Consider the following 24230-nt stretch of genomic DNA (forward strand, 5'->3'; position numbering starts at 1 on the left):
GTTCACCACCGTCAGTCACCTGGGGGAGGGTTCAGGGGAAATATTTGTGTACAATACAGAAACTGGTGTTACCTGTGTGTATTGTGGTGATGCAAAAGTTGCTGGAGAATTTGAAAGTGGGAAGAAGTGGAGTGATATTTGGAAATCTGACTTTTAAGCGTCATTTAGCAAGCAAATGACACATGGACCGTGTGCAAAAGCTCTGGCAAGAAAATCCATCATTACCTGTTACAGGCCTGCAACTTAGGTTGTGTGAGAGTGCAGATGAACTTAAACAAACCCAGAGGAGATCAAAGTTCTTATAGACAGTGATTTGACAGCTGTTAAAATGAATACCTCTCTATATAAAATTCACTGTGCACATGTGGAAAAATTGCATAATACAAGCTTTATGTGTACACTGGTCATTACAAATTTGAGGGGAGATTGGTGGGAAGGTGGGGAGACCTCCAGTGTCCCTGATGCCATGACGTACAAGATGTGCATCCAGCTGCAGCTTGTAACCCTGCAGTTTAAGGAGTTGGAACTTGAAATGGATGAATTCCAGATCATCCAGGAGTTGGGGGTGCGTTGGGATAGATATGACATGAAGAGAGGTGAGTTACACCCAAGGTGCAGGATACAGGAAACTGGGTGAGAGTCAGGAAGGGGAATGAGGTTAAATAGCCATCACAGAGTACTCTTGTGTCCATCCCACACAACAACAGGTGGAACCACTTTAGAAACTGTTGAGATTACCTGGCAGAGAAAAATCAAAGGGGTGATAGGGGATTTGTTAGTGAAGGGAACAGAACAAGAGGGGACTAATATCCCAGTGGTGAGGCTCGCTAGTGCTAGTGTGGGGAGAGGGTGATGTGGTTAAAATAAGTTGTAGAGGGGAATGGGAGCCAGAATGACAGAACAGATAGTGGAGTGGGTGAATTGAATGGAATTGACTTTATTGCATACATCCTTCATATACATGAGGAGTAGAAATCTTTACATCTCCATCTAAATGTTAAAAGTGCAGTTCACAGTAATTCATAACAGATAGTTTATACATAGGACAGTCAATATAACATAGAAATGCAATTGTATCAGCATGAATTAATCAGTCTGATGGCCTGGTAGAAGATGATGTCCCGGAGCCTGTTGGTCCTTTTGCTGTGGTACCGTTTCCTGGATGGTAGCAGCAGAAACAGTTTGTGGTTGTGGTGAATTGGCTCCCCAATATCCTTTGGGCCCCTTTTACACACCTGTCTCTGTAAATGTCCTGAATAGTGGGAAGTTCACATCTACAGACACGCTGGGCTGTCCGCACCACTCTCTGCAGGTTCCTGCGATTGAGGGAAGTACAGTTCCCATACCAGGCAGTGATGCAGCCAGTCAGGATGCTCTCAATTGTAGAAAGACCTTTGGATTTTGGGCCCCATCCCCAACTTCTTCAACCGTCTGAGGTGAAAGAGGTGCTGTTGTGCTCTTTTTACAACACAGCCGGTATGTACAGACCATGTACATGAAAGATGGCAAATGGCGTTTAATGCTGGTAAGTGTGAGGTGCTACATTTTGGTAGGACTAATCAAAATAGGACATACATGGTAAATGGTAGGGCATTGAAGAATGCAGTAGAACAGAGGGATCTGGGAGTAATGGTGCATCATTCCCTGAAGGTGGAATCTCATGTCGATAGGGTGGTGAAGAAAGCTTTTGGTGTGCTGGCCTTTATAAATCAGAGTATTGAGTATAGGAGTTGGGATGTAATATTAAAATTGTACAAGGCATTGGTAAGGCCAAATTTGGAGTATTGTGTACAGTTCCGGTCACCGAATAATCAGAAAGATGTAAACAAAATAGAGAGAGTACAGAGGAGATTTACTAGAATGCTACCTGGGTTTCAGCACCTCAGTTACAGAGAAAGGTTGAACAAGTTGGGTCTTTATTTTTTGGGGCGTAGAAGGTTGAGGGGGGACTTGACAGAGGTATTTAAAATTATGAGGGGGATAGATAGAGTTGACGTGTATAGGCTTTTTCCATTGAGAGTGGGGCAGATTCAAACAAGAGGACATGAGTTGAGAGTCGGGGGCAGAAGTTTAGGGGTAACATGAGGGGAAGTTCTTTACTCAGAGAGTGGTAGCTGTGTGGAATGAGCTTCCAGTAGAATTGGTAGAGGCAGGCTCGATATTGTCATTTAAAGTAAAATTGGATAGCTGTATGGACAGGAAAGGAATGGAGGGTTATGGGCTGAGTGCAGGTCGGTGGGACTAGGGTAGAGTAAGCATTCAGCGTGGACAAGAAGGGCCGAGATGGCCTGTTTCCATGCTGTAATTGTTATATGGTTATATGTGAGATCCTTGGTGATGTTTATGCTGAGGAACTTAAAGCTGTTCACCGTCTGAACCCCAGATCCATTGATGTCAATAGGGGTTAGCCTGTCTCCATTCCTGCTGTAGTCCACAATCGGCTCCTTTGTTTTTGTGACAATGAGCGAGAGTTTGTTTTCTTGACACCAGTCAGATGTTGTTCAGACCTCAGATAGAGTCAGCAATCAAATGGTTGAGCATGGTGCGATGAATGTGCTGTGCTGTGTATATCACAATGCAAGAAGCATCACAGGAAAGCCAGATGACCTCAGGACAGGGAATTATGATATTGTAGCCATTATTAGGACTTGGTTGCACCCAACAGTCTGAGGGATTTAGAGGAACAAATTTGTAGAGAGATCACAGATCATGCCAAGAAACAAAGGTTGATTCAGTAACTGATTTTAACTTTCTATATATTGACTGGGACTCCCATACTGTTAAAGGACTAGATGGGGTAGAGTTTGTCAAATGTGCCCTTAATCAGTAATTAGAATTCCTGACGTAGAAGTGTACAATAAGCTGTTAGGAAATGATCCAGGGCTGGTGACAGAAATTAGTGATCATATGCCATGAGACTCAAAGTAAATATGGAAAAAGAGAGGTCTGGACCACGGGTTGATTCAAAATTGGAGAAAGGTCAATTTTGATGGTATGAGAAAGGATCTGACAAGTGTGGTTTGGGACAGGCTGCTTTCTGGCAAAAGAGTACTTGGTAAGTGGGAGGCCTTCAGAAGTGAAATTTTGAGGATGTGGAGTTTGTACATGCCTGCCAAAATAAAAGTTGAAAAGTTACAGGTGCAGGGAACCTTGCTTTTCAAGAGATATTGAGGCCCGGGATATTTTGTTCCTCTAAATGCCTCAGACTGTTGGGTGCTACCAAGACCCATTAATGACTACAATATCATGATTCCACACCCTGAGCTCATTTGACTTTTTTTTAGTTGTCTGCTGTTCGTTTCTGAAAGCTTCCCAATAGTTTTCGGGTAAGTTATTGGAACATTTGTGCAGGAACCGGATATATACTGTAAGTATTTGGTTAGGTGTGGACTGATAAAGGTTAGACAGCATGGCTTTGTGCACGGTAGGTCATGTCTAACCAATCTTATAGAGTCTCTCGAGGAAGTTATCAGGAAAGTGGATGAAGGCAAGGCAGTGGATGTTGTCTACATGGACTTTAGCAAGGCACTTGACAAAGTCTCATATGGGAGGTTGGTCAAGAAGGTTCAGTCACTCAGCATTCAAGATGAGATAGTAAATTGGATGAGACACTGGCTTTGGGAGAAGCCAGAGTGTGGTAGCACATGGTTGCCTCTCTGACTGGAGGCCTGTGACTAGTGGTGTGTCATAGGGATCAGTGCTGGATCTGTTGTTGTTTGTCATTTATATCAGTAATCTGGATGATAGTGTGGTTAACTGGATCAGCAAATTTGTGAATGACACCAAGATTGGTGGTGTAGTGGACAGCGAGGAAGACTATCATGACTTGCAGTGCGATCTGGACCAGCTGGGAAAATGGTTTGAGAAGCGGAAAATTGAATTTAATGCAGACAAGTGCGAGTTGTTGCACTTTGGTATGACCTACCAAGGCAGGTTTTTCACAGTGACTGGTCGGGCACAGTGGACTGTTGTAGAAGAAAGGGACCTGGGAATACAGGTCCTTAGTTCACTGAAAGTGGTATCACAGTAAGATAGAGACGGAAAGCAGGATTTCAGTCCATTGGCCTTCATGAACCAAAGTACTGACAACAATAGATGGACGTTATGTTGACTTGTATAAGACATTGGTGAGGCCTAATTTGGAGTATTGTGTACAGTTTTGGTCACCTACCTACATGAAAGTTGTAAAAGAGGTTGAAAGAGTTGTGAGAAAATTCACAAGGATGTTGCCAGGTCTGGAGGACTTGGGTTATAAGGAAAGATTGAACGGGTCAGGAATTTATTCCTTGGAATGTGGAATACTGAGGGGCGATTTGTTTGTGATAGAGGGGCATAGATAGGGTAAAAGCAAGCTGACTTTCTCCACTGGGATTGGGTGGGACTACAACAAGAGGCCATGGGTTAAGGGTGAAAGGTGAAACGTTAAGGGGAACATTAGGGGAAACTTCTTCACACAGATGGTCATCCGGGTGTGGAATGAGCAGCCAGCACAAGTGGTGCATGCGAGCTCAATTTCAACATTTAAGAGGTTTGCATAGGTACCTGGATGGTAGGGGTATGGGAGTGGGTGGTTTAAATAGTTCAGCACAAACCAGATGGCCCAAAGGGCCTGTTTCTGTGCTGTAATTTTCTGTGACTGTGACAAGAACCTGAAATAATACAAAAATTCACTCTAAGTCCTTTTAACAGCTGTGTGGACCAACCATTCATCTCAGCAGGAATTTTTTATATGGCGTTAAAACTGTGGCACTTTAAGTTAATAATACATAAAAGAAAATCCTCGCTACACATCAAGAAAGACAATTTGCGTGAGACTGTTTCAGTTACTGTGGGGCCAGGCACCCATGCTGCTCAGCAGGAACAGGGGATAATAACAATGGAGAGAGTCAAACTGAGCCAAGTCACAGATTGGAGATGGCAGAAATGCCCCATTCTTATAGAGACAGGAAGAGCATCAGGGAATTGATGGTCATTCCAGATACCAGCACTGTGCCCAGTCAGAAGATGATTTCTTGGACCTCACTGTAACGGTGTGATACCAGATCAAACCTTGGCAACTCAAGTAATCTCATCTGAAATGTTGTCCTACACCCACTGATGGATTTTGATGATCTTTTTACAGGTTAAAAATAAGAAGGAATTTGTCTCCAGGAATCGCAAACACGGCACACCAGTTTTGCTGTCTCTGTCTAGATATTTAAGAAGTGGAGCAAGGGATTCAATCGACCATCCTTCCTGGTCAGACTGTTGGGAGGGATTCACTCGGTCATCTGACTGACTGGCACACCCGTCATTTTACACAGTGGGAATGGATTCAGTCGGTTATCTCAACTGAAGGTCCACCAGCAAGTTCACACTGGACAAGGCCATTCATCTGTTCTGTGTGTGAGAAGAGACTCAGTCGGTCTTCCCACCTGTGGACACACCAGTCAGTTCACACTGGGCAGAGGCTGGTCATCTGCTGAAATTCTGGGAAAGGATTCACTTAGTTATCTGACCTTATGGCTCACCAGTGAGTTCACACCAGGGAGAAGCCGTTCACCTGCTCAGACTCTGGGAAGGGATTCACTTGGTCATCTAACCTAATGGCTCACCAGCGAGTTCACACTGGGGAGAAGCCGTTCACCTGCTCAGACTGTGGGAAGAGATTCACTGAGTCATCCACCCTACAGAGACACCAGCGAGTTCACACTGGGGAGAAGCCGTTCACCTGCTCAGACTGTGGGAAGAGATTCACTGAGTCATCCCACCTACGGGTACATCAGCGTGTTCACACTGGGGAGAAGCCTTTCACCTGCTCAGAATGTGGGAAGAGATTCACTCAGTTATCCCACCTACAGAGTCATCAGCGAGTTCACACCGGGGAGAAGTCGTTCACCTGCTCAGTCTGTGGGAAGGGATTCACTCACTCATCCAGCCTACAGAGACATCAGCAAGTTCACACTGGGGAGAAGCCGTTCACCTGCTTAGAATGTGGGAAGGGATTCACTCAGTTATCCCACCTACAGAGACATCAGCGTGTTCACACTGGGGAGAAGCCGTTCACCTGCTCAGTCTGTGGGAAAAGATTCACTGAGTCATCCCAACTAAGGAGACATCAACGAGTTCACACTGGGAAGAAGCCATTCACCTGCTCAGTCTGTGGGAAGAGATTCACTCAGTTATCCCACCTAAAGAGTCATCAGCGAGTTCACACTGGGGAGAAGCCGTTCACATGCTTAGAATGTGAGAAGCGATTCACTCACTCATCCACCCTACAGAGACATCAGCAAGTTCACACTGGGGAGAAGCCATTCACCTGCTCAGTCTGTGGGAAGAGATTCACTCAGTTGTCCCAACTACAGAGTCATCAGCGAGTTTACACTGGGGAGAAGCCGTTCACCTGCTTAGAATGTGGGAAAGGATTCACTCAGTCATTCAAACTATTGGCACACCAGTCAGTTCACAGTGGGGAGTGGCCATTCACCTGCTTAGAATGTGGGAAAGGATTCACTCAGTCGTCCAAACTAATGGCACACCAATCAGTTCACACTGAAGAGAGACCACTCACCTGCTCAGACTGTGGGAAGGGATTCACTCGGTCATCCCAACTACTGGCACACCAGTCAGTTCACACCGGGGAGAGGCCATTCACATGCTCAGTCTGTGAGAAGAGATTTACTCAGTCATCCTACCTACAGATTCATCAGCGAGTTCATACTGGGGAGAAACCTTTCACCTGCTCAGAATGTGGGAAGAGATTCACTCAGTCATCCACCCTACAGAGACATCAGCAAGTTCACACTGGGGAGAAGCCATTCACCTGCTCAGTCTGTGGGAAGAGATTCACTCAGTTATCCCACCTACAGAGTCATCAGCAAGTTCACACTAGGGAGAAGCCGTTCACCTGCTCAGAATGTGGGAAAGGATTCACCCGGTCATCCGAACTACTGACACACCAGTCAGTTCACAATGGGGAGTTACTGTTGTTATGAATCACAAGGTTTCGTTTGCTGTGGAGCGAGAGAGAGAGATTAAGAAAGTGAATCAGTCTGACTTTCAGCTTGTTTACATCACTCACAGCTTGTTTAGTTTTAACTGAGGACACAGACACTCAGATTCAGATGGAGACAAAGGCGGGAAAATGGAAGGATCGAAACCAGGGAACGAGTGGCCAAAGGTCATTGTTTCGAACTTTCCTATGCCGACAAGGGTGGGTTAATTATCAACTCAGCATACATCGAACGTGTGGTTGTCACCTTGTTTGATCAATAGGAGTGGATCGGATTTGGGGTATCCTGTGGAGACCACTTATGTGTTAACCCTTGCCTGGGTGTGGTGTGGAAATTCACTTGAAGACAATACCCCTTGTGACAAGTCACTTTCGGTGATAATTCATATGTGGATGTGAAACGACAACGGATAAATTCTACAGCTACTGTTCTCTTGTTTTACCACTGTGGAACCTGTGGAATTTGACATAATTGCCTTCTCTCAACATTTACCCTGGACTACAAATATCTCTCTGTCTCATCACCTATTCTGTGGATGAACTGAACTTTCATAATTCACCATCTCAAGACTAAGCCTTGTTTCCCCTGAGCTCAATAGTTTGGGAGTTATATTTACACACACATATACACATAGCACGGTTAACTTTTGCTTATCTTGCTTAAGTTATGATATTATAAGTAGATACTATTAAAGATAGTGGATTTAACATCAAAACCAGACTCCAGTTGTAGTTTGTTGCTGCTGGTTTATTTCTAAAGTGTTATGGTTCATAATAAAATTGTGGCCTGCGCCTGGGATATGAACAGATTTGGGGGTGTATTGATTAATTATCGATTTCATTGGAGAAATCCCTTTTGATTTATTTGTGTGTGGAAAATCAGCAGCAATGGATGTTGATAGATGTCTGGAAGCGCCAACCTCTGAGGCACTAAAGGACACCAGAAGGATTGAGTTGTTGAGTATTGCTAAAAGGCTAAAACTTGCTAAGGTGAAATTGACAATGAGAAGGGCACAGATGCAGAAGATCATAACTGAGCATTATGTATCTAAGGGTGTGTTTAAAGTGCAGGAGTTGGAGGTGTTTCCTGAAAGTAACCGAGTCAGCTTGAGCTCCAGTACAAGTTAGGAAAATTAAAGATGGAGGCTGTGGAAAGGCAGAGGCAGTTTGAGGCTGGAGAGGCAGGAAAACAGAGAGGAGAGGCAGAAGAACAGAGAGGAAGCAGAAAGACAGTGGTTGTTCAAGTTGGAAAAGATAGAAAGATTGTAGCAAAGCTGTCTCACGTTAGACTCTGGTGATAAGTTTGAGGCCAGTTGAGAAGTTCAATTGGTACCTCCATTTGAAAAGGCAGAGGTTGATAAATACTTACAGCAATTTGAGACGGTTGCTCAGAGTTTAAAGTGGCCAAAAGAGGGTTGGCCTATTCTCTTACAAAGTGTAATTAAGGGGAAGGCTCAGCAAGCCTATTCTGCTTTGACAGTTGATGAAGCAACTGATTATGACACAGTGAAACAGGCTGTGCTCAAAGCTTACGAGTTGGTCCCAGAAGCGTACAGGCAAAAGTTTAGAAATTTGAGGAAATCTCTGAACCAAACTTATATGGAATTTGCTGATGAGAAGTTTGTGTGTTTTGACCGCTGGTGCCCATATAAAAATGTAAATGATGATTTTAACAGCTTGAAAGAGTTGGTTTTAATTGAAGAATTCAAAATGTGCGTTCCTGATGACATAAAGATGTATTTAGATGAAAAGGATGCTGCCACTTTGCAGGAGTCTGCTAGATTAGCAGATGTGTTTGCTTTAACTCATAAGGTTAAGTTTACCCAGAATAAGACCTTCCAAAAGAGTAGCAGGGATAACCAGGGTAAACCAGAAATTAAAGCTGGGACTAGTGACAAGAGTAAGGATGAAGGGAAGCAGTTGAAGGAGAAATATTCTGGTCTTACTTGTTACTATTGTAAAAAAAGCTGGTCATATGATGGCTAATTGTTCTGTCCTGAAGAAGGAAAAGGAGACAGTCCCAAATGCCTGTGATCAGTATGTTGAAGCACCTATAAACTCAAAGGGTTCTGAACATTCTGTTGAGGCTCAGTTAAGGACTGAGAGGTCTGACTGAGTTAAGAAAGGATTTGATCATTTTATGTCAGATGGGTTTGTATTAGTAATGGAAGGGTCAACACCGGTACCAGTGAAAATTCTTCGAGATACTGGGGCTTTTCAGTCACTTCCATGAGACAGCGTTCTAAAGTTTGGTGATGAGACGAACAGTGATGAGGTAAATCTTATTAAAGGCATTGGAGGCAGCATTGTTTCTGTGCCATTGCACAAGGTAACTTTACAGTCAGGGTTGGTTTTGGGACCTGTTAAGATCGGATTATGCTCCAGTTTACCAGTGGAAGATGTTACTTTGCTGTCAGGGAATGACCTGGTAGATGGTAATGTTGTTCCTGCAGTGCAGTTGCCAGCTAAGCCAACCACTAACGACCCACAGATGGATTTTAACATTTATCGCAGTAACTCGAAGTACGGCTAAAAAGTCTGCCAATGCAGACGGTTCTGTGCAGCATGATTCTGATACCCATGATAGCCAAAATCAGGGTGACCAGGATTCAGCTTTTGATGACTTGTCAGGGACCTTTCAGCCTTCATTGTTTCAACAGGATTCAGGTAGTAAGTCTGATGAGGAAGATTCATCCCTGTCTAGGAAGGAGTTTATAGCAGAACAGAACCAAGACCCTGAGATTGAAGCTTTATAAGAAACATCTCTCTCAGATGATGAGATTAAGAAAATGGCAGTGGGGTATTATCTCAAGGATGGAGTGTTAATGAGGAAGTGGAGGCCACCTGCTATACCTGCGAGTGAGGAATGGGCAATTGTTCACCAAGTTGTAGTTCCTAAAGTTCATAGGACTGAAATTTTAACTTTGGCCCACAGTATGCCCTTCGGTGGCCATTTCGGAGTGAATAAAACTGTAAACAGGATTATGAAAGAAGTTTACTGGCCGAATTTGAGGAAAGATATTGTGACCTTTTGCAGAACCTGTCACACTTGTCAAGTTGTGGGTAAACCTAATCAGGTCACCCCAGTGGCCCCACTCCGGCCTATACCTGCATTCGGTGAACCCTTTTCCAAATTTATAGTGGATTGTGTTGGCCCATTGCCAAAGACTAAAGCTGTCCATCAGTATTTACTAACTATTATGTGTACTGCATCCAGATTCCCAGAGGCAATACCTCTCAGAAATATTAAAGCTAAAACTGTGACGAAGGCTCTTAACAAGTTTTTTACTTTATTTGGTTTGCCTAAAGAAATCCAGTCTGATCAAGGAAGTAATTTTACATCTGGATTATTCCAGCAGGTAGTTTATGAACTGGGACCTAAACAAATTACATCGTCTGCGTACCATCCGGAATCACAAGGGGCTTTAGAAAGATTTCATTCTACCCTCAAAACAATGATTAAGACATACTGTGTTGAAAATGGAAAACACTGGGGTGAAGGAATACATTTGCTTTTGTTCACCATAAAGGCTGATTTATACTTGTGCATTCGGGATACGCCGTATCCTACACCGTAGGCCCAATTTAATTTTTGCATAGCCCTACGCCGTAGCGAGCATGCGTAGTTGTGTCTGCATCGCTATACACTTCACCACCAAAACGCAAGTTGGCGGTGGGGTTTCTCTGACACTGTTGAGCTTCTTCGTGAGAGACATGGACGAGGAAATGCATTTCAAATATTTTTGGATGTCGGCAGGTAGATTTGACGATTTGGTTCATTGTCTCCAACCATTTATTTTGCATCAGTGTACAGACATGGTGGAGAAAAGCAACCGGAAATGCGATGCTATCAAACGAACCAATCACAGTTGTTGTTGTCTGTGTCGCCACGACGCGTGAGTTACTTTTTAGAGGAGGTGCACGTCACCCAACGGCGTAGGGTGCAGTGTGTGTATGTGGTGCCTGTCGCATACATTTGACACACAAGTATAAATCAGGCTTAAGAGAGTCGGTACAGGAATCACTCACTGGGCTTTAGTCCATTTGAACTTGTATTTGGTCACAGAGTGAGGGGACCTTTGACCTTGTTAAAGGAACAGTGGATTGATGGGGATGTACATGTTAACTTGTTAGACTATGTTTTGAAGTTCAGAAATAAACTACACCAAGCCTGTCGTCTAGCGAGACAAAACTTGAAGATTTCTCAAAACAAAATGAAGTGTTGGTTTGATAAGCGGATCAAAACAAAAGAAAATACAAGGTGAGGGATAATGTGCTTGCCTTATCTCCAATGTTGACAAATCCACTTCAGGCGAAATTCAATGGACTGTATGAAATAGTCTCTCAAATTAATGATGTGAATTATGTTATTAAAACACACGACCGATGTAAACTAACACAGGTAGTACACATCAATATGATAAAGCCTTATTCTGACAAGCAGGCACCATCGGTGAGTGTTGTCAAACATATCAATCTGGCAATCCTGAGAATGAAACAATTGACTCATCTGAGACTTTTCACAAGCCAAACATGGTCCCGGTTAGACTAATGAACTCGGTTGTTCTCGAAGACATTGACAACAAGTTGGCTCATCTGCAGCCAAAGCAACAACAACAGCTGAAGGAATTAATTCTGAATTTTAAAGATTTATTTCCTGATGCTCCCAAGTAAACCACGGTCGCAGTACATGACGTAGATATTGGTCAAGCCAAACCGATTAAACAACACCCATATCGCATGAACGTAGAAAAGTGTAAATTGGCTGAGCAAGAAATTGAATATATGCTGGGAAATAGTATTATTAGGCCTTCAACATCAGATTGGAGCTCACCCTGCATTATTGTGCTCAAACCTGATGGTAGAGTTAGATTTTGCACTGATTATAGGAAGGTAAATGCAGTAACAAAAACAGATGCCTATCCTATCCCTAGGGTGGATGATTGCATTGATAAGGTTGGAAAAGCTAATTTCTTACAAAGATTGATCTGTTGAAAGGGTATTGGTGTGTTCCATTGACGGACTGAGGTAGAGAAATTTCTGCATTTGTGACACCTTCTGGGTTGTATGAATACAATGTTTCGCCATTTGGAATGAAATATGCTCCAGGAACATTCCAGAGAATGATTGATTCTGTAATTCAAGGGTTAGGACACACAGATGCCTATATTGATGACTTAGTCACAGGGAGTGACACTTGGGAAGAGCATATCTCTGTAGTAGAAGAGCTGTTTGACAGGCTTTCCAGGGCCAATCTTACAGTTGACTTAGCTAAGAGTGAATTTGGCCATGCCACTGTGATCTGTCTTGGCTGTGTTGTAGGTCAAGGCAAGTTGGCTTCTGTGCAGGCAAAATTCAGGCCATTTCTGAAGTTCCTGTTCCGACTGTGTGACGAAGGCCCGTCACTGATTACAGACGTCTCAGGGCACACTCGGTAAAACACTCAAAGGGTCATCCACACACATTATTCCCCTTTGTTATTGTGGTGAGTGCAGGCATCACAATAAATCAACAGTCACAATTTTACACTCATCCCCAGCAGTAATAGGTATGAAAAAAAGAAACACACTATGTCACAGTTTTATTATCTCAGGTCAATTTAATCATATTCGTCTTTCCAATAAGTGTTTTGCCGAAGTGTCATGATAATCTGACGTTTCTCTCCTCCACAGTCACTGGGTCTGAAACAGAGCTGCTGCATAGAGCTGTCTTATATAGAGGCAGCAGCAACCTGCACAGGTGTGCCGATGGTGGAGGATACCATCTTTACCTGGGACAAGGGTTATGTTACCTAATTACTCATCTTGTGGTAAAGTTTTGGGGTTTATTTAAGTTATTTAACCTGGAAATGGTGAATCCTGTGATGAAGTCTATGTGTTTATTGTGAGAACTGGTGGTAGAGTTTCAGATTGTGTGAAGTGGAAGATAATTGAGTTAATTAGCTTTTGGTTAGGGGGATTGGCTTAGCAGTTATAAACCTTGGGTTACCAAGGCTTTGGGTGTTTTTTTTGTTGTTTAGTCTGAGGGTGGTTGTTAACCAGACAGGTGACAATTGCAAGCTGTGTGTGTGTATATATATATATATATATATATATATATATTATAGTATTTTTTAAAAAAATCTTCTTGTTTTCATGTGGACATCCAAGTTTTTGTTGTTCCACTATTTTTGTAAATAAAAGCACCTCAATCTATTTTTGCCACTCAAGCCATCTTGTTATTTTTCGTAGACAGTTGACCCACAGTTTTTGTGACAGACTGGTAAGAAGGCTCTTGGAAGGTTTCTGGGAATGGTTGGATATTATCGTAAGTTGTGTAAGAACTTTGCTGATATCGCTCTTCCTCTGACTAATCTCCTGAAGAAGGGTGAAAAGTCTGTTTGGACCGAGACTTGTCAGGAAGCATTTGATCAATTGAAAGTTATTATTTGGGATTAGGTCAATCAATATAGTGTCATCAGCAAATTTAATTAACAGATTGGAGCTGTGGGTGGTGACACAAGTCATGGGTGCACAGAGAGTAAAGGAGGGGGCCAAGGATTCAACCCTGTGGGGCATGTGTGCTGAGGGTCAAAGAGACAGAGGTGAGGGATCCCTCTCTTACCACCTGCCAGCCATCTGACAGGAAGTCCAGGATCCAGCTACACAAGGCAGGGTGAAGGCCGAGGTCTCTGAGCTTCTTCTCGATACTTCACAACTTCGTATGGCTAAAGCTATGCCCATGACTGCAAGGAACTGCAGAGAACTTTGGTCTCATCTGGAAACATCATAGAAACAAGCCTCCCCTCTATGGACTCTTCCTACACTTCCCCTGCCTTGGGAAAGCAGGCCTTGTACTCAAAGATGCCCACAACTTTGGACATTATTGCTGCAAACCCAAACCTCCATCGGGGAAGAGATGCAAAAGCCTTAAAGCGCATACCACCAGGCTCATGGACAGCTTCCTGTCTGCAGTTCTAGGCCAAATTAATGGTCTCCAGTCCAATAAAATGGACTCGACCTCACAATGTAACTCGACGTGACCCTGCCCCATATGTCTATCTGCACTGCACTTTCTCTGCAGCTGTAGCTCAGTACATGATAAGTCCCCATTTTAATTGTGTGGAAATATTAGACAGACTGAGCTTCTGCTTTGGAACCACAGAGGAAAAGTTAACTGAACTGATGAACACCAATAAATAGAAAAGGCTTCAATCTCGCATTACGATCTGCGGTAACTGGGATCAGGTGACCGGTGGTGGGTCTCCCAGACCAATTATCAGAATCAGGTTTAATAGCACTGGCTGATCTTATGTAATTTGTTGTCTCTACAGCAGCAACAGAATTTAATTCATAACAATAGATTTTTACCTTTGATTTAAAATAAGAATATACATATTAAATAGTTAAATTATATAAGTAATACAAAATAAAATTAAAATGTAATACTGTAAACTACTTTAATTGTGTGGAACTATTTGACTGACTGGGTTGTTGCTTTGGAAATTCTGGAGTGAAGCTGAACTAAACTGTACACATTTATGAAAAGCTCAGATAAATACAAAAGGCTAAGTTCTCATATGAATGGGTCAGACACCCAGAAACATTGGCTGCCATTCAGCAGGTAAAAACAGTGGAATGAGGCCTAGTCCCAGGCCTCGGCCCAGTAGTTATGGTCTGAGGTCTGGGACTTGGTGAGAGTAAGCATTCGGCACGGACTAGAAGGGCCGAGATGGCCTGTTTCCATGCTGTAATTGTTATGTGGTTATATGGAAACATGCTGAAAATATTGCAGAATAAAACATTGTCCACCCACAACGAGAGGACGTGACAGATCCGGATCTCACTGCCTTGTCTGAATGGGCGAAAGATGAAGTTACACGTACACTCCAGCAGTGACCGGCAGATGCTGCAGATCTGCGGGAAAACGTGAACAGGAAACGGGATCACGTGATGGGTGGAGGGTCTCCCACCTGAACCGGTGACTCCGCTCCTCGCCCCTCACATGCTGCCAGACCCATCCGCTGCATTTCCCACATTATTCCATATTTACACCAGATACATTTTTACTTCTTCCCTCCAAATCGTCCCTGTCCCTTTCCCTCCACCCCCAGGTCACAGAGTCACAGGCTCGATTCCCATCCCGGTCCAACACACAATTCAGACCCAAACCGGAAATGTGCAGGTTTCATTTAAATCCCTCCATGTTTATAAACACTCATTTCTATTCACATTCCTCCAACTTCACTGGACAGGAACACTGAAACATCAAGTGAGAAACAGCTGGAGTTGGCCAATCAGCCCCTCTAACCATCAACAAGATGAAGGCTGCTCTCCCATCTCAGCCACATGTTTCTGCCCGATCCTCATTTCCTCGATCCCTCTGGTCTCCACACATCTGCCGGCCTCTGTTTTATGTGAGGACGATCACTGAGTCTTCACCGGCCTCTGTGGTGGGGATTTACAGACATTCACCACCCTCGGATTGGAGACATTTCCCCTTGTCTCAGTCCCGGACAGTCCACCCCCTTTTTCAGAGACTGGGATCCCTGGTTCAGCCAGTAATGATGTTGTGCATTTCAATGTGTTCACCTCTCAGTCCTCGATTCTCTAAATGAAAGGGTTATCACATTTGATCTTTCTTCATATGATGACCCCACCACTCCAGGGATCAGTCTGGTGAATCTTCATTGCACTCTCTATAACAAATACTCTCTAACCTCTTTGTTAATCCTCTATGGAATTAATTTCCATTTTCTGCAGCCCCGTGTTGCCCCAACCACTCACCTCCCACCCCCGTCACTATTTCCACCTTCCCACCTCCCCCTCACCTGGATCCACCTCTCACTCCCCAGCTCTTGCCCCATCCCCACCCCTCACCTCTTTTCTCGGACTATTTCCCGTCCACTCTCAGTCCAGAGGGAGGGTCTCGGCCCGAAATGTTGACGGTCCATTTCCCTCCACAGATGCTGCCCGACCCACTGAGTTCCTCCGGCAGTTTGTTCTTTGGTCTGTGTGACCCGTGTTAGTGTGGGGAGCGGGATTTTACACCATATTCCCGGTACAGTCTCAACAAAACACAAATAATTGTCACTTTGCCCGGACCATTGGCCCCGCTTGCAGGGCAACAGTCTGCCGGTGTTTGCCCCCCAATGTGGTGAATCGCCACCACTGTGGGCTCAGACATTTCCACAGATGAGCCCCTCCTGTCCCCACCGGGACAAACATCCTGTCCGCCCCCTCTCTCACCGTCTTCATCCTCTCCCTCCCCGGGGAACCGGCATCAAACCGACGGGCCGAGCGGTCTCCTCCTACCTCTCAGCGACACATCAGACTCCGGCCGCAGGAGACGCTTCACAAACGCCCCAACTTCCCTCGGAGGGAAATGGAAATAAATCAGAAAGCGGACATTTACTTTGACGGTTGTCCCGCCGTGACGGAAAGTTCGGGAGACGGAGTCAGCGGGGGTAACGCCCTCTCGGCTGGTCCGCCTCCACTATTGGTTGTAACCAGTGATTGACATCGTTTCGCACCAATGGGAATGGCGGAGCTCCAGACTCCTCTGTTGACAGGGGTGGGGGAGGGGCTGGTCACCTGATTAGTAGCCCAGCCGTTAAACCGATGAAGCTCGAGCTCACCAGCGCGCGGGGACGTAAGACACCGCGCACGTGCTGACAGATCCCGCTGTGGGGAGCCCATGTGTGACGTCAGGAGCGTGGATGCGCCTGTGTGACGTCACCTGTGGGGGGAGGGCTCGTATTTAGAAACACCTGAATGGACGTTTCTTATGATTTCGGTGGGACAACAACATTAATCACGGGTTTCATCACTGAATCCAGTGTTGTGAGATGTAAAGTCCCCTGTTATGTGTCCGGCTGTGCCGTGTTGTTGGTGGAGTGGGCAGCCTGGTGTTTGTCTCGATTCGGGTCACAACACCAGAATTGCCAGCGGGGTCCACACACAGTGTATTAGTCAACAGAAAACCTCTCGTCCCTGCAGTCTCTGTCTCCTGGTAAACTCAACACCCTGACCATGTGGACCATAGACACCCCTTCCTCTCAGAGTCAGGGGATCACTCAGACAGCTGATCACTGAGAGGAATTATATTTATTGGTCATTAAAGTTCACCCAGATTGGTTTGGACGGATTTGATGTGGAGTTCGGGGTGTCACAGTGAAAGGGCCGGACGGCCGAACTCTCTCCGTTGTCCAAACATCTTTCCAGGTGAGGCGACACTGCACCTGTGAATCTGTGAATATATATATGAATAGGGCTTCTTACAATGTCAAGCACTAAACCAAGATGAAAGAAATTTATGAATTCCAGAGCTCCACAGAAATGTAGTGATAGTTAAGACATTAACAAGATTATAGCCTATCACTGCATTTCAGTGTGTAACTGGTACAATAAAACATATAATACTTAATTTAATAATATGACACGGTTGCACTCACTAATTATCACAAAATATAATTAGCAAATAAAGTAACGTTGTTTGCTTAGAAGCCATAGGGTTGTTGGTGAAAAAATTTTACTTTTGTATTAGCGAGTTCTATGTCAATGCATCGGATGACAGATTTACGAGTGAAGTCCAATATTGAAAGTAAAGGACAGAGAGGTCGTGGAGGGCTATCATCTGGTTATCACAACGCCATAAATACAACTTAAGTATACCAACGATGGGCTTGCTCTGCGGCTTGAGATACTAAACAGAAGAACGGCACTTTATTCACAAAATCCTCATAGCCCACAGTGACTGTGCACTGATCCCAGCAATGGAACCCGCCACTGCAGCCCCACAGTGCACTGTGTACAGATTGCAAAGCTACGAAATTGTATGTGAATAGCCTCCCCTCCCCCAACTCCGCTCTTTCTGCGTCACCAGCAGACTGGGACATCTCACGTCTCGCTGCCTCCGCCAGGCCATTAAACTGTGAAGAACTGTGGTCAGGGACTGATCTCTGGGGTACTCCAAACGATACCTCCTTCCAGTCTGAAAACGACCCACTCATCCAAACACACACTACCGGCAGTTTATCGGTCTCCAAAGAGAAAACCTAATCAGGTACTCCTGAGGGTCAATACCATTGCTGGCTCCTAGTTTACCACCGTCAAATGCCAGGAGGGACATAATAATCAGAAAGTCTCCAGTCGCAGCCGTGTAAATAAAATGTGATCCTAGTAGGTGTGTGGCGCATGCTCAGAATGCGAAGGAGACAGACAAACTGAGCCAAGTCACAGACTGAGGAAGGGGAGGAATGATCCATTTTGATACCGAGAGGGAAGCAGAACGTTTCTTATTGTGCCTGATGCCGGAACTGTAGCTAGTTAGAAGATGAAATCTTGTTCCTCCAAATTGTTTTGAGTTGTGACAGTGTTTTATCATAAGGCACCATGGAGACTAAAATTATCTCAGTTGAAATGTCCTTCACCCACTGACGTGCTTTGTAAACTTTTAGCAGTGTAGAAAAGTCAAAGGGTTTGTGTATGGGAATCACAGCAACAACAGGTACTTACTGTATCTAGTGAGTTCACAATAAATAGAGGCCACATTTCTGTCGAGAGTGAGCAAAGAGTTTTACTCAATCTTCACAGCTGCTGCAACACCAGAAACTTCACATCAGGGAGGAAGTTCAAATTAGCTCCGTGTTAAATGTTTAACCATCATGGTGACTGAAGGCAGCTGCAGGTTCATGAGGGATTGTTACCGTCAGAATCTGCAGTTCTTGCGGCTGCTCATCGCACCCAGGACTGAACCCTGGTCACTGAGCATTGGAGGAGTTCGTTCTGCTGATAATTTGCCTGAAAGTCGACTGATGTTTAATGTTGTGGATCTGTGAAAGATAAATCAGTTCTGTATCAAATCCCGTGTCTCAGGTACTTACTGTCTCTACCACACTCACAATGTACACCAGAGAGGCCACTCGGCCCATCTGGTACCTGCCCATGTTTCTGTTCCATATCAGTATTTTAAAATCCATCTCTGCCGTTCCCCTCTCACTCTCCCTGTGATGACAGGTTGCAGCTAGTCACCACTCCGTGGGATAGCAGACTTCCCTTGAATTTCATAGAATCATAGAAATCAATAGCACAGTACAGGCTGTTCGGCCCACAGTGTTGTGCCGACCATGTAACCTACTCTCGAAACAGCCTAGAGTTACCGTCGCACATAGCCCTCTATTTTTCTAAGCTCCACGTACCTATCTATTCTCTTTAAAGACTCAATTGCATCCGCCTCCACCACCATCACCGGCAGTGCATTCCATACGCCCACCGCTCTGACTTCTGTCTTGCAAATACTTTCAAACACCTTAACGCTCTGCCCCCGAGTGTTCGCCATTTCAGTCCAGGGAAAAAACGCAACTGGCTATTCCACGACCAATGCCTCTCATGATTTTATACACCTGTACGAATTCCCTGCATGATTTTCACCAGTTTGAATCAGATGATGAGCTCACTGTAGCTTTGACATTCCTCAGGACTCTGGACTAAGGGGGTTAAATTCCTTCTCCGCTGCTCTTTTCAACATTTCGTGTCATTTTCAGTAATTACAAAGACAGTTGGGTTGTTGCAATGCGCCTGTGAAGTCCGACAGCAGACTAGCGAGTGAATGTTCGATGGAGCAGAGTCAGAAACTAGAGTTGGCATCCTGAGTCAGGGCTTTGGGGCTCCAAAAGGAAATGGGGCCTATCATTTACAAGGACGAGGAGGAAGTGAATCAGACCGGCAGCATGTGGCTACAAATGAAGGATCAGAAACATCTGGAAACTGGTTAACTGAAAAAAGTGTGGTTAAATTCTGCAAATTACTGGTGGAAATCAACAGATCAGACAGCAAATGTGGAGAGGAATAAATAGACAACGATTAGGCCGAGCTCCTTCAGAATGCCTAGACTGTGTGCTCCTCTGCTTAGTTGCTGCCTGAACTGCAGAGTTGCTTCAGCATTTTGTGTGTGTGCGTCTCTGCATTTCCAGTAACAGCAGAACCCCTTGTGTTTTATATCTATATTTTTAAGAGGATTGTACTTTGGCATTAGATACATGTTGATATTGAGTATATTGTTTACGGGAGCCGCTTTCTGCGTTAAAACAGTTGCTGAGTATTCTATATACACAAAAAAACTGAGGTGGACAAGGAACTAGTGCTTGCAGAAACTATTAATGGCACCGGGATTACCCATAAGGCCCTGCGTTAAAAATTTCGCCGGCGCTGAAGCATTGATCAAATGCGCAGGCGTCAAGGTTGATGACGTTGGTGAATATCACGCATGCGCGTAGTACACAAAGGCCTCGGGATCACGGCTCCAGGATCGGGCGCAGGTAAGCGAGAATCTCGGGGCGATGCTGTGACTCCGGACTCCGTGACCCGCAATCCCGGGACAGTCCTGCTCTCTTCCCTCTCTCTCAGCCCCACCATCCGTACACGGGCCCCGGGGAGCTTCCGGCTGATGAGGGAATGGGAACCGATGGGTCTCTCAGACAGAGCTGAGCTCCAGCTGTCTAAATGCAAGGATCGGGAACTCGGAGAAAGGGAACAAAATCTTTTACATCAGCTGTTGTGAAAATCACCTTTGTTCTGCCTCCAGTCACAAACAAGAGAAAATCTGCAGATGCTGGAAATCCGAGCAACACACACAAATTGCTGGAGGAACTCAGCATTAGTACTCTTTTCCATAGATGCTGCCTGGCCTGCTGAGTTCCCCCAGCATTTTGTGTCTGTTGCTGGTTCCACCCCCTCTTGTTCTGGACTTTCTACCCGTGAGAACATGTTTTGTCCCACTCTCTCTGGGTACATAATGATATCAAACACCTTTGCCCTGGGCAACAAGTAGCTTTCACATCACAAATGTGCCAGACTCCAATGAGACAGACTACTGCCCTTCCCTTCATATTCATTGGCATTGCCATCACTGAGTTCACCACCGTCAGTCACCTGGGGGAGGGTTCAGGGGAAATATTTATGTACAATACAGAAACTGGTGTTACCTGTGTGTATTGTGGTGATGCAAAAGTTGCTGGAGAATTTGCAAGTGGGAAGAAATGGAGTGATATTTGGAAATCTGACTTTTTCAAGCATCATTTAGCAAGAGAATCACATATGGACAATGTGCAAAAGCTGTGGTGAGAAAATACTTCATTACCCGCTACGGGCCTGCTACATAAGTTATGTGAGAGTGCAGATGAATTCAATCAAACCTAGAGGACATCAAAGTTTTTATTGACAGTGATTGCTAGCTGTTAAAATGAATAGCTCAAAATATAAAATTTAGTGCCCACACGTTGTCACCGGGCAAAAAATTGCACAGCACAAGATTTTTCCACATTTTTTACACCTCCCTGATGCCCTCACCTACAAGATGTGCATCCAGCTGCAGCTTGTCACCTTGCACTTTAAGGATTTGGAACCTGAAATGGATGAATTCTGGATCATCCAGGAGTCGGAGGGGGTGATAGATATGACATGAAGAGAGGTGAGTTACACCCAAGGTGCAGGACACAGGAAACAGGGTGAGAGTCAGGAAGGGGAATGTGGGTAAACAGCCATTGCAGAAGACTCTTGTTGCCACCCCCACAACAACAGGAAGACCACTTTAGAAACTCTTGGTGGAGGTAGTTAGGATAGTTACTGTGATCTCCGGACACCGTGACCTGCAATCTCGGGACAGTCCTGCTCTCTTCCCTCTCTCTCAGCCCCACGATCCATACATGGGCCCTGGGGAGCTTCCGGCTGATGAGGGAATGGGAACCGATGGATCTCTCAGACAGAGCTGAGCTCCAGCTGTCTAAATGCAAGGATTGGGAACTCAGAGAAAGGGAACAAAATCTTTTACATCACCAGTTGAGAAAATCACCTTTGTTCTACCTCCAATCACAAACAAGAGAAACTCTGCAGAGAGGGCACAGTTTTAAGGTGCTTGGAAGTCGGTACGAAGGAGATGTCAGGGGTGTTGTGTTCTTTACACGTACCGTGGGTTACTAATAACAAACCATATTCTGGCAAAATTGAACTTTTATTTAACAGCAACAAAACCACGTTTTACACTGCCATGCTTTTCTATCATTCTTCATTTCTGCGCATGCTCAGAACTCTGTCCAGTCACGTCCTGACACGTGATATCACCACAAGGGGTAAGTTATTTACACAGAGTGGTGAGTGCGTGGAATGGGCTGCCGGTAACTGTGATGAAGCCGCATACGTTAGGTTCTTTTAAGGGGCTCCTGGATAGGTACATGGCGCGTAGAAAACTACAGAGCTATGGGGAACTCTAGGGAATTTCTAAAATAAGTAATGTTTGACACAGCATTGTGGGCCGAAGGGCCTGTATTGTGCTGTATAAATGGGGAAGTCACTTACCCATGACCTCTGGTTGTCGTCCCGCCCAACATCAGTGGAAAAAGCTGCTTGCATTTACCCCATCTATACTCCCATAATTTTGTATACTTCTAACAAATCCTCAAAGCAATGTATAATTTCCGTGTTAATGCTTGGAGCCTTTTTTAGATGGATAAGATGATGAGGGGCATTGATCGTGTGGATAGTCGGAGGTTGTTCCCCAGGGCTGAAATGGCCAACATGAGGGGCGTAGCTTTAAGCTGCTTGGAAATAGGTACTGAGGGGATGGCAGGGGTAAGTTTTTTACACAGAGAGTGATGGGTGTGTGGAATGCACTGCCAGCAGAGGTGGTCAAGGCAGATACAATAGGGTCTTTTAGATAGGTACATGGAGCTTAGAAAAAAATAGAGTTTTATGTGCTAGGGAAATTCCAGGCAGTTTCTAGAGTAAATTTCATGGTTGACACAACATTGTGGGCTGAATGGCCTGGAATATGCTGTAGATTTCTATGTTCTATGTTGAACAGCGAAATAACTTTGACTATCCTACAATCCTCTGATAATCCCCCGTCGCTAAGGATGATTTAATTATCTCTGCCAGGGCCCCGACAATTTCTGCACTTGCCTCCCGTGGGGTCCGAGGGAGCACCTTGTCATGCCCTGGAGATTTATCCACCCTAATCTGCCTCAGGATAGCAAACATCTCCTCTTCTTTAATCTGTACAGGGCCCACGATTTTAATGCCGCTTTTCCACACTCTCATTGATACTCTGTCCATCTCTTGAGTAAATGACATGGAAAAAAATATTTAAGATCTCCCCCATCTGCTTTGCTTCCACACGTGGATTGCCATTCCGGTCTTCCAGAGGACCAACTTTGTGCCTTACAATCCTTTTGCTTTTAATCTATCTCCAGAATCCCTGAAGATCATCCTTCATTTTTTCTGCGAGGGCAATCTCATGCTTTCTTTTAGCCATCCTGATTTATTTCTTATGTGTTCTCTTGCATTTCTTATACTCCATAAAAACCTACCTGCCTATCCCTGTTATGCAACTCCATTTTGTGCTTCACCAGGGTCTCAATATCTCTTGAAAACCAAGAGATACAGTTTCTATCTTTACCTTTTATTCTGAAAAGCACATACCCACTTTGTACTTACAAAATTTTGTTTGAAGGCCTCAATTTACCAAGCACACCTTTGCCTGATCCTAGTATCTAAATTCCAGGTGTTGATCCATGCCCTGAACACATCCGCCTTTCCTACACTGCTCTTTGTATTGAAATATACAGGGCTCAGCATATTCACTGCACCATGCTCAACGTTTTCATTCCTGGCTTTCCATCCTTTCCACAATCTGCTCTATTATTCAGGCTCCCATTCCGTCTGCAACTTTAGTTTAACCCTCCCTTACCCCCACATCCACCATGCAGCTCTATCACCCCTTTGGCTTTCCTCTCCCAGATCAATAAAAAGGAGGCGCATACCAGGTACAGGCAGATAGGAACAAATGGGGTACTTATTGTTACGTACCCCGTAACTGGGTTGCCAAACCAGCAGAAATGGAACACTCGTTGGAGTCTGGATTACTAGGAACTAATAAAGTTTTATTAAAGAAATAAGTAATACAGTACACTAATCGTAAGGATATAAATGCAACAGGTTAGCAATGATAATCCACGCATATACACAGAACTAGGGTAATAGGAATGAAACAAGCTCTATCGCAGTCTAGGGGTAAAATGATCAGTCTTAAGTGAAGCAGAGTTCAGTTCAGTTTAGTGCAGTTCGCAGTACCGTTGGAGAGAGAGAGAGATGCAATTTGGTTTCAGGCAGACCTTTTGATGTCTCGCAGTTGGTTTCGGGCAGACCTTTTGATGTCTCGCAGTTGGTTTCGGGCAGACCTTTTGATGTCTTCTAATCCCACTGTG

At 44.6% G+C, this 24230-nt stretch overlaps 1 protein-coding gene across 1 annotated transcript in view; it reads left to right on the top strand.

Moving 5' to 3' along the window:
- Positions 1-5501: 5501 nt before the first annotated feature.
- Positions 5502-24230, top strand: part of LOC140207870 (uncharacterized) — a 106122-nt gene continuing 87393 nt past the window's right edge. Inside the window, 2 exon segments of the mRNA XM_072276417.1 lie at positions 5502-6964; positions 20153-20219. Coding sequence (XP_072132518.1) covers positions 5502-6964; positions 20153-20219 — 1530 coding nt within the window.

This window comes from Mobula birostris, chromosome 13 (genome assembly GCF_030028105.1).
Source record: "Mobula birostris isolate sMobBir1 chromosome 13, sMobBir1.hap1, whole genome shotgun sequence".
Lineage (NCBI taxonomy): Eukaryota > Metazoa > Chordata > Chondrichthyes > Myliobatiformes > Myliobatidae > Mobula > Mobula birostris.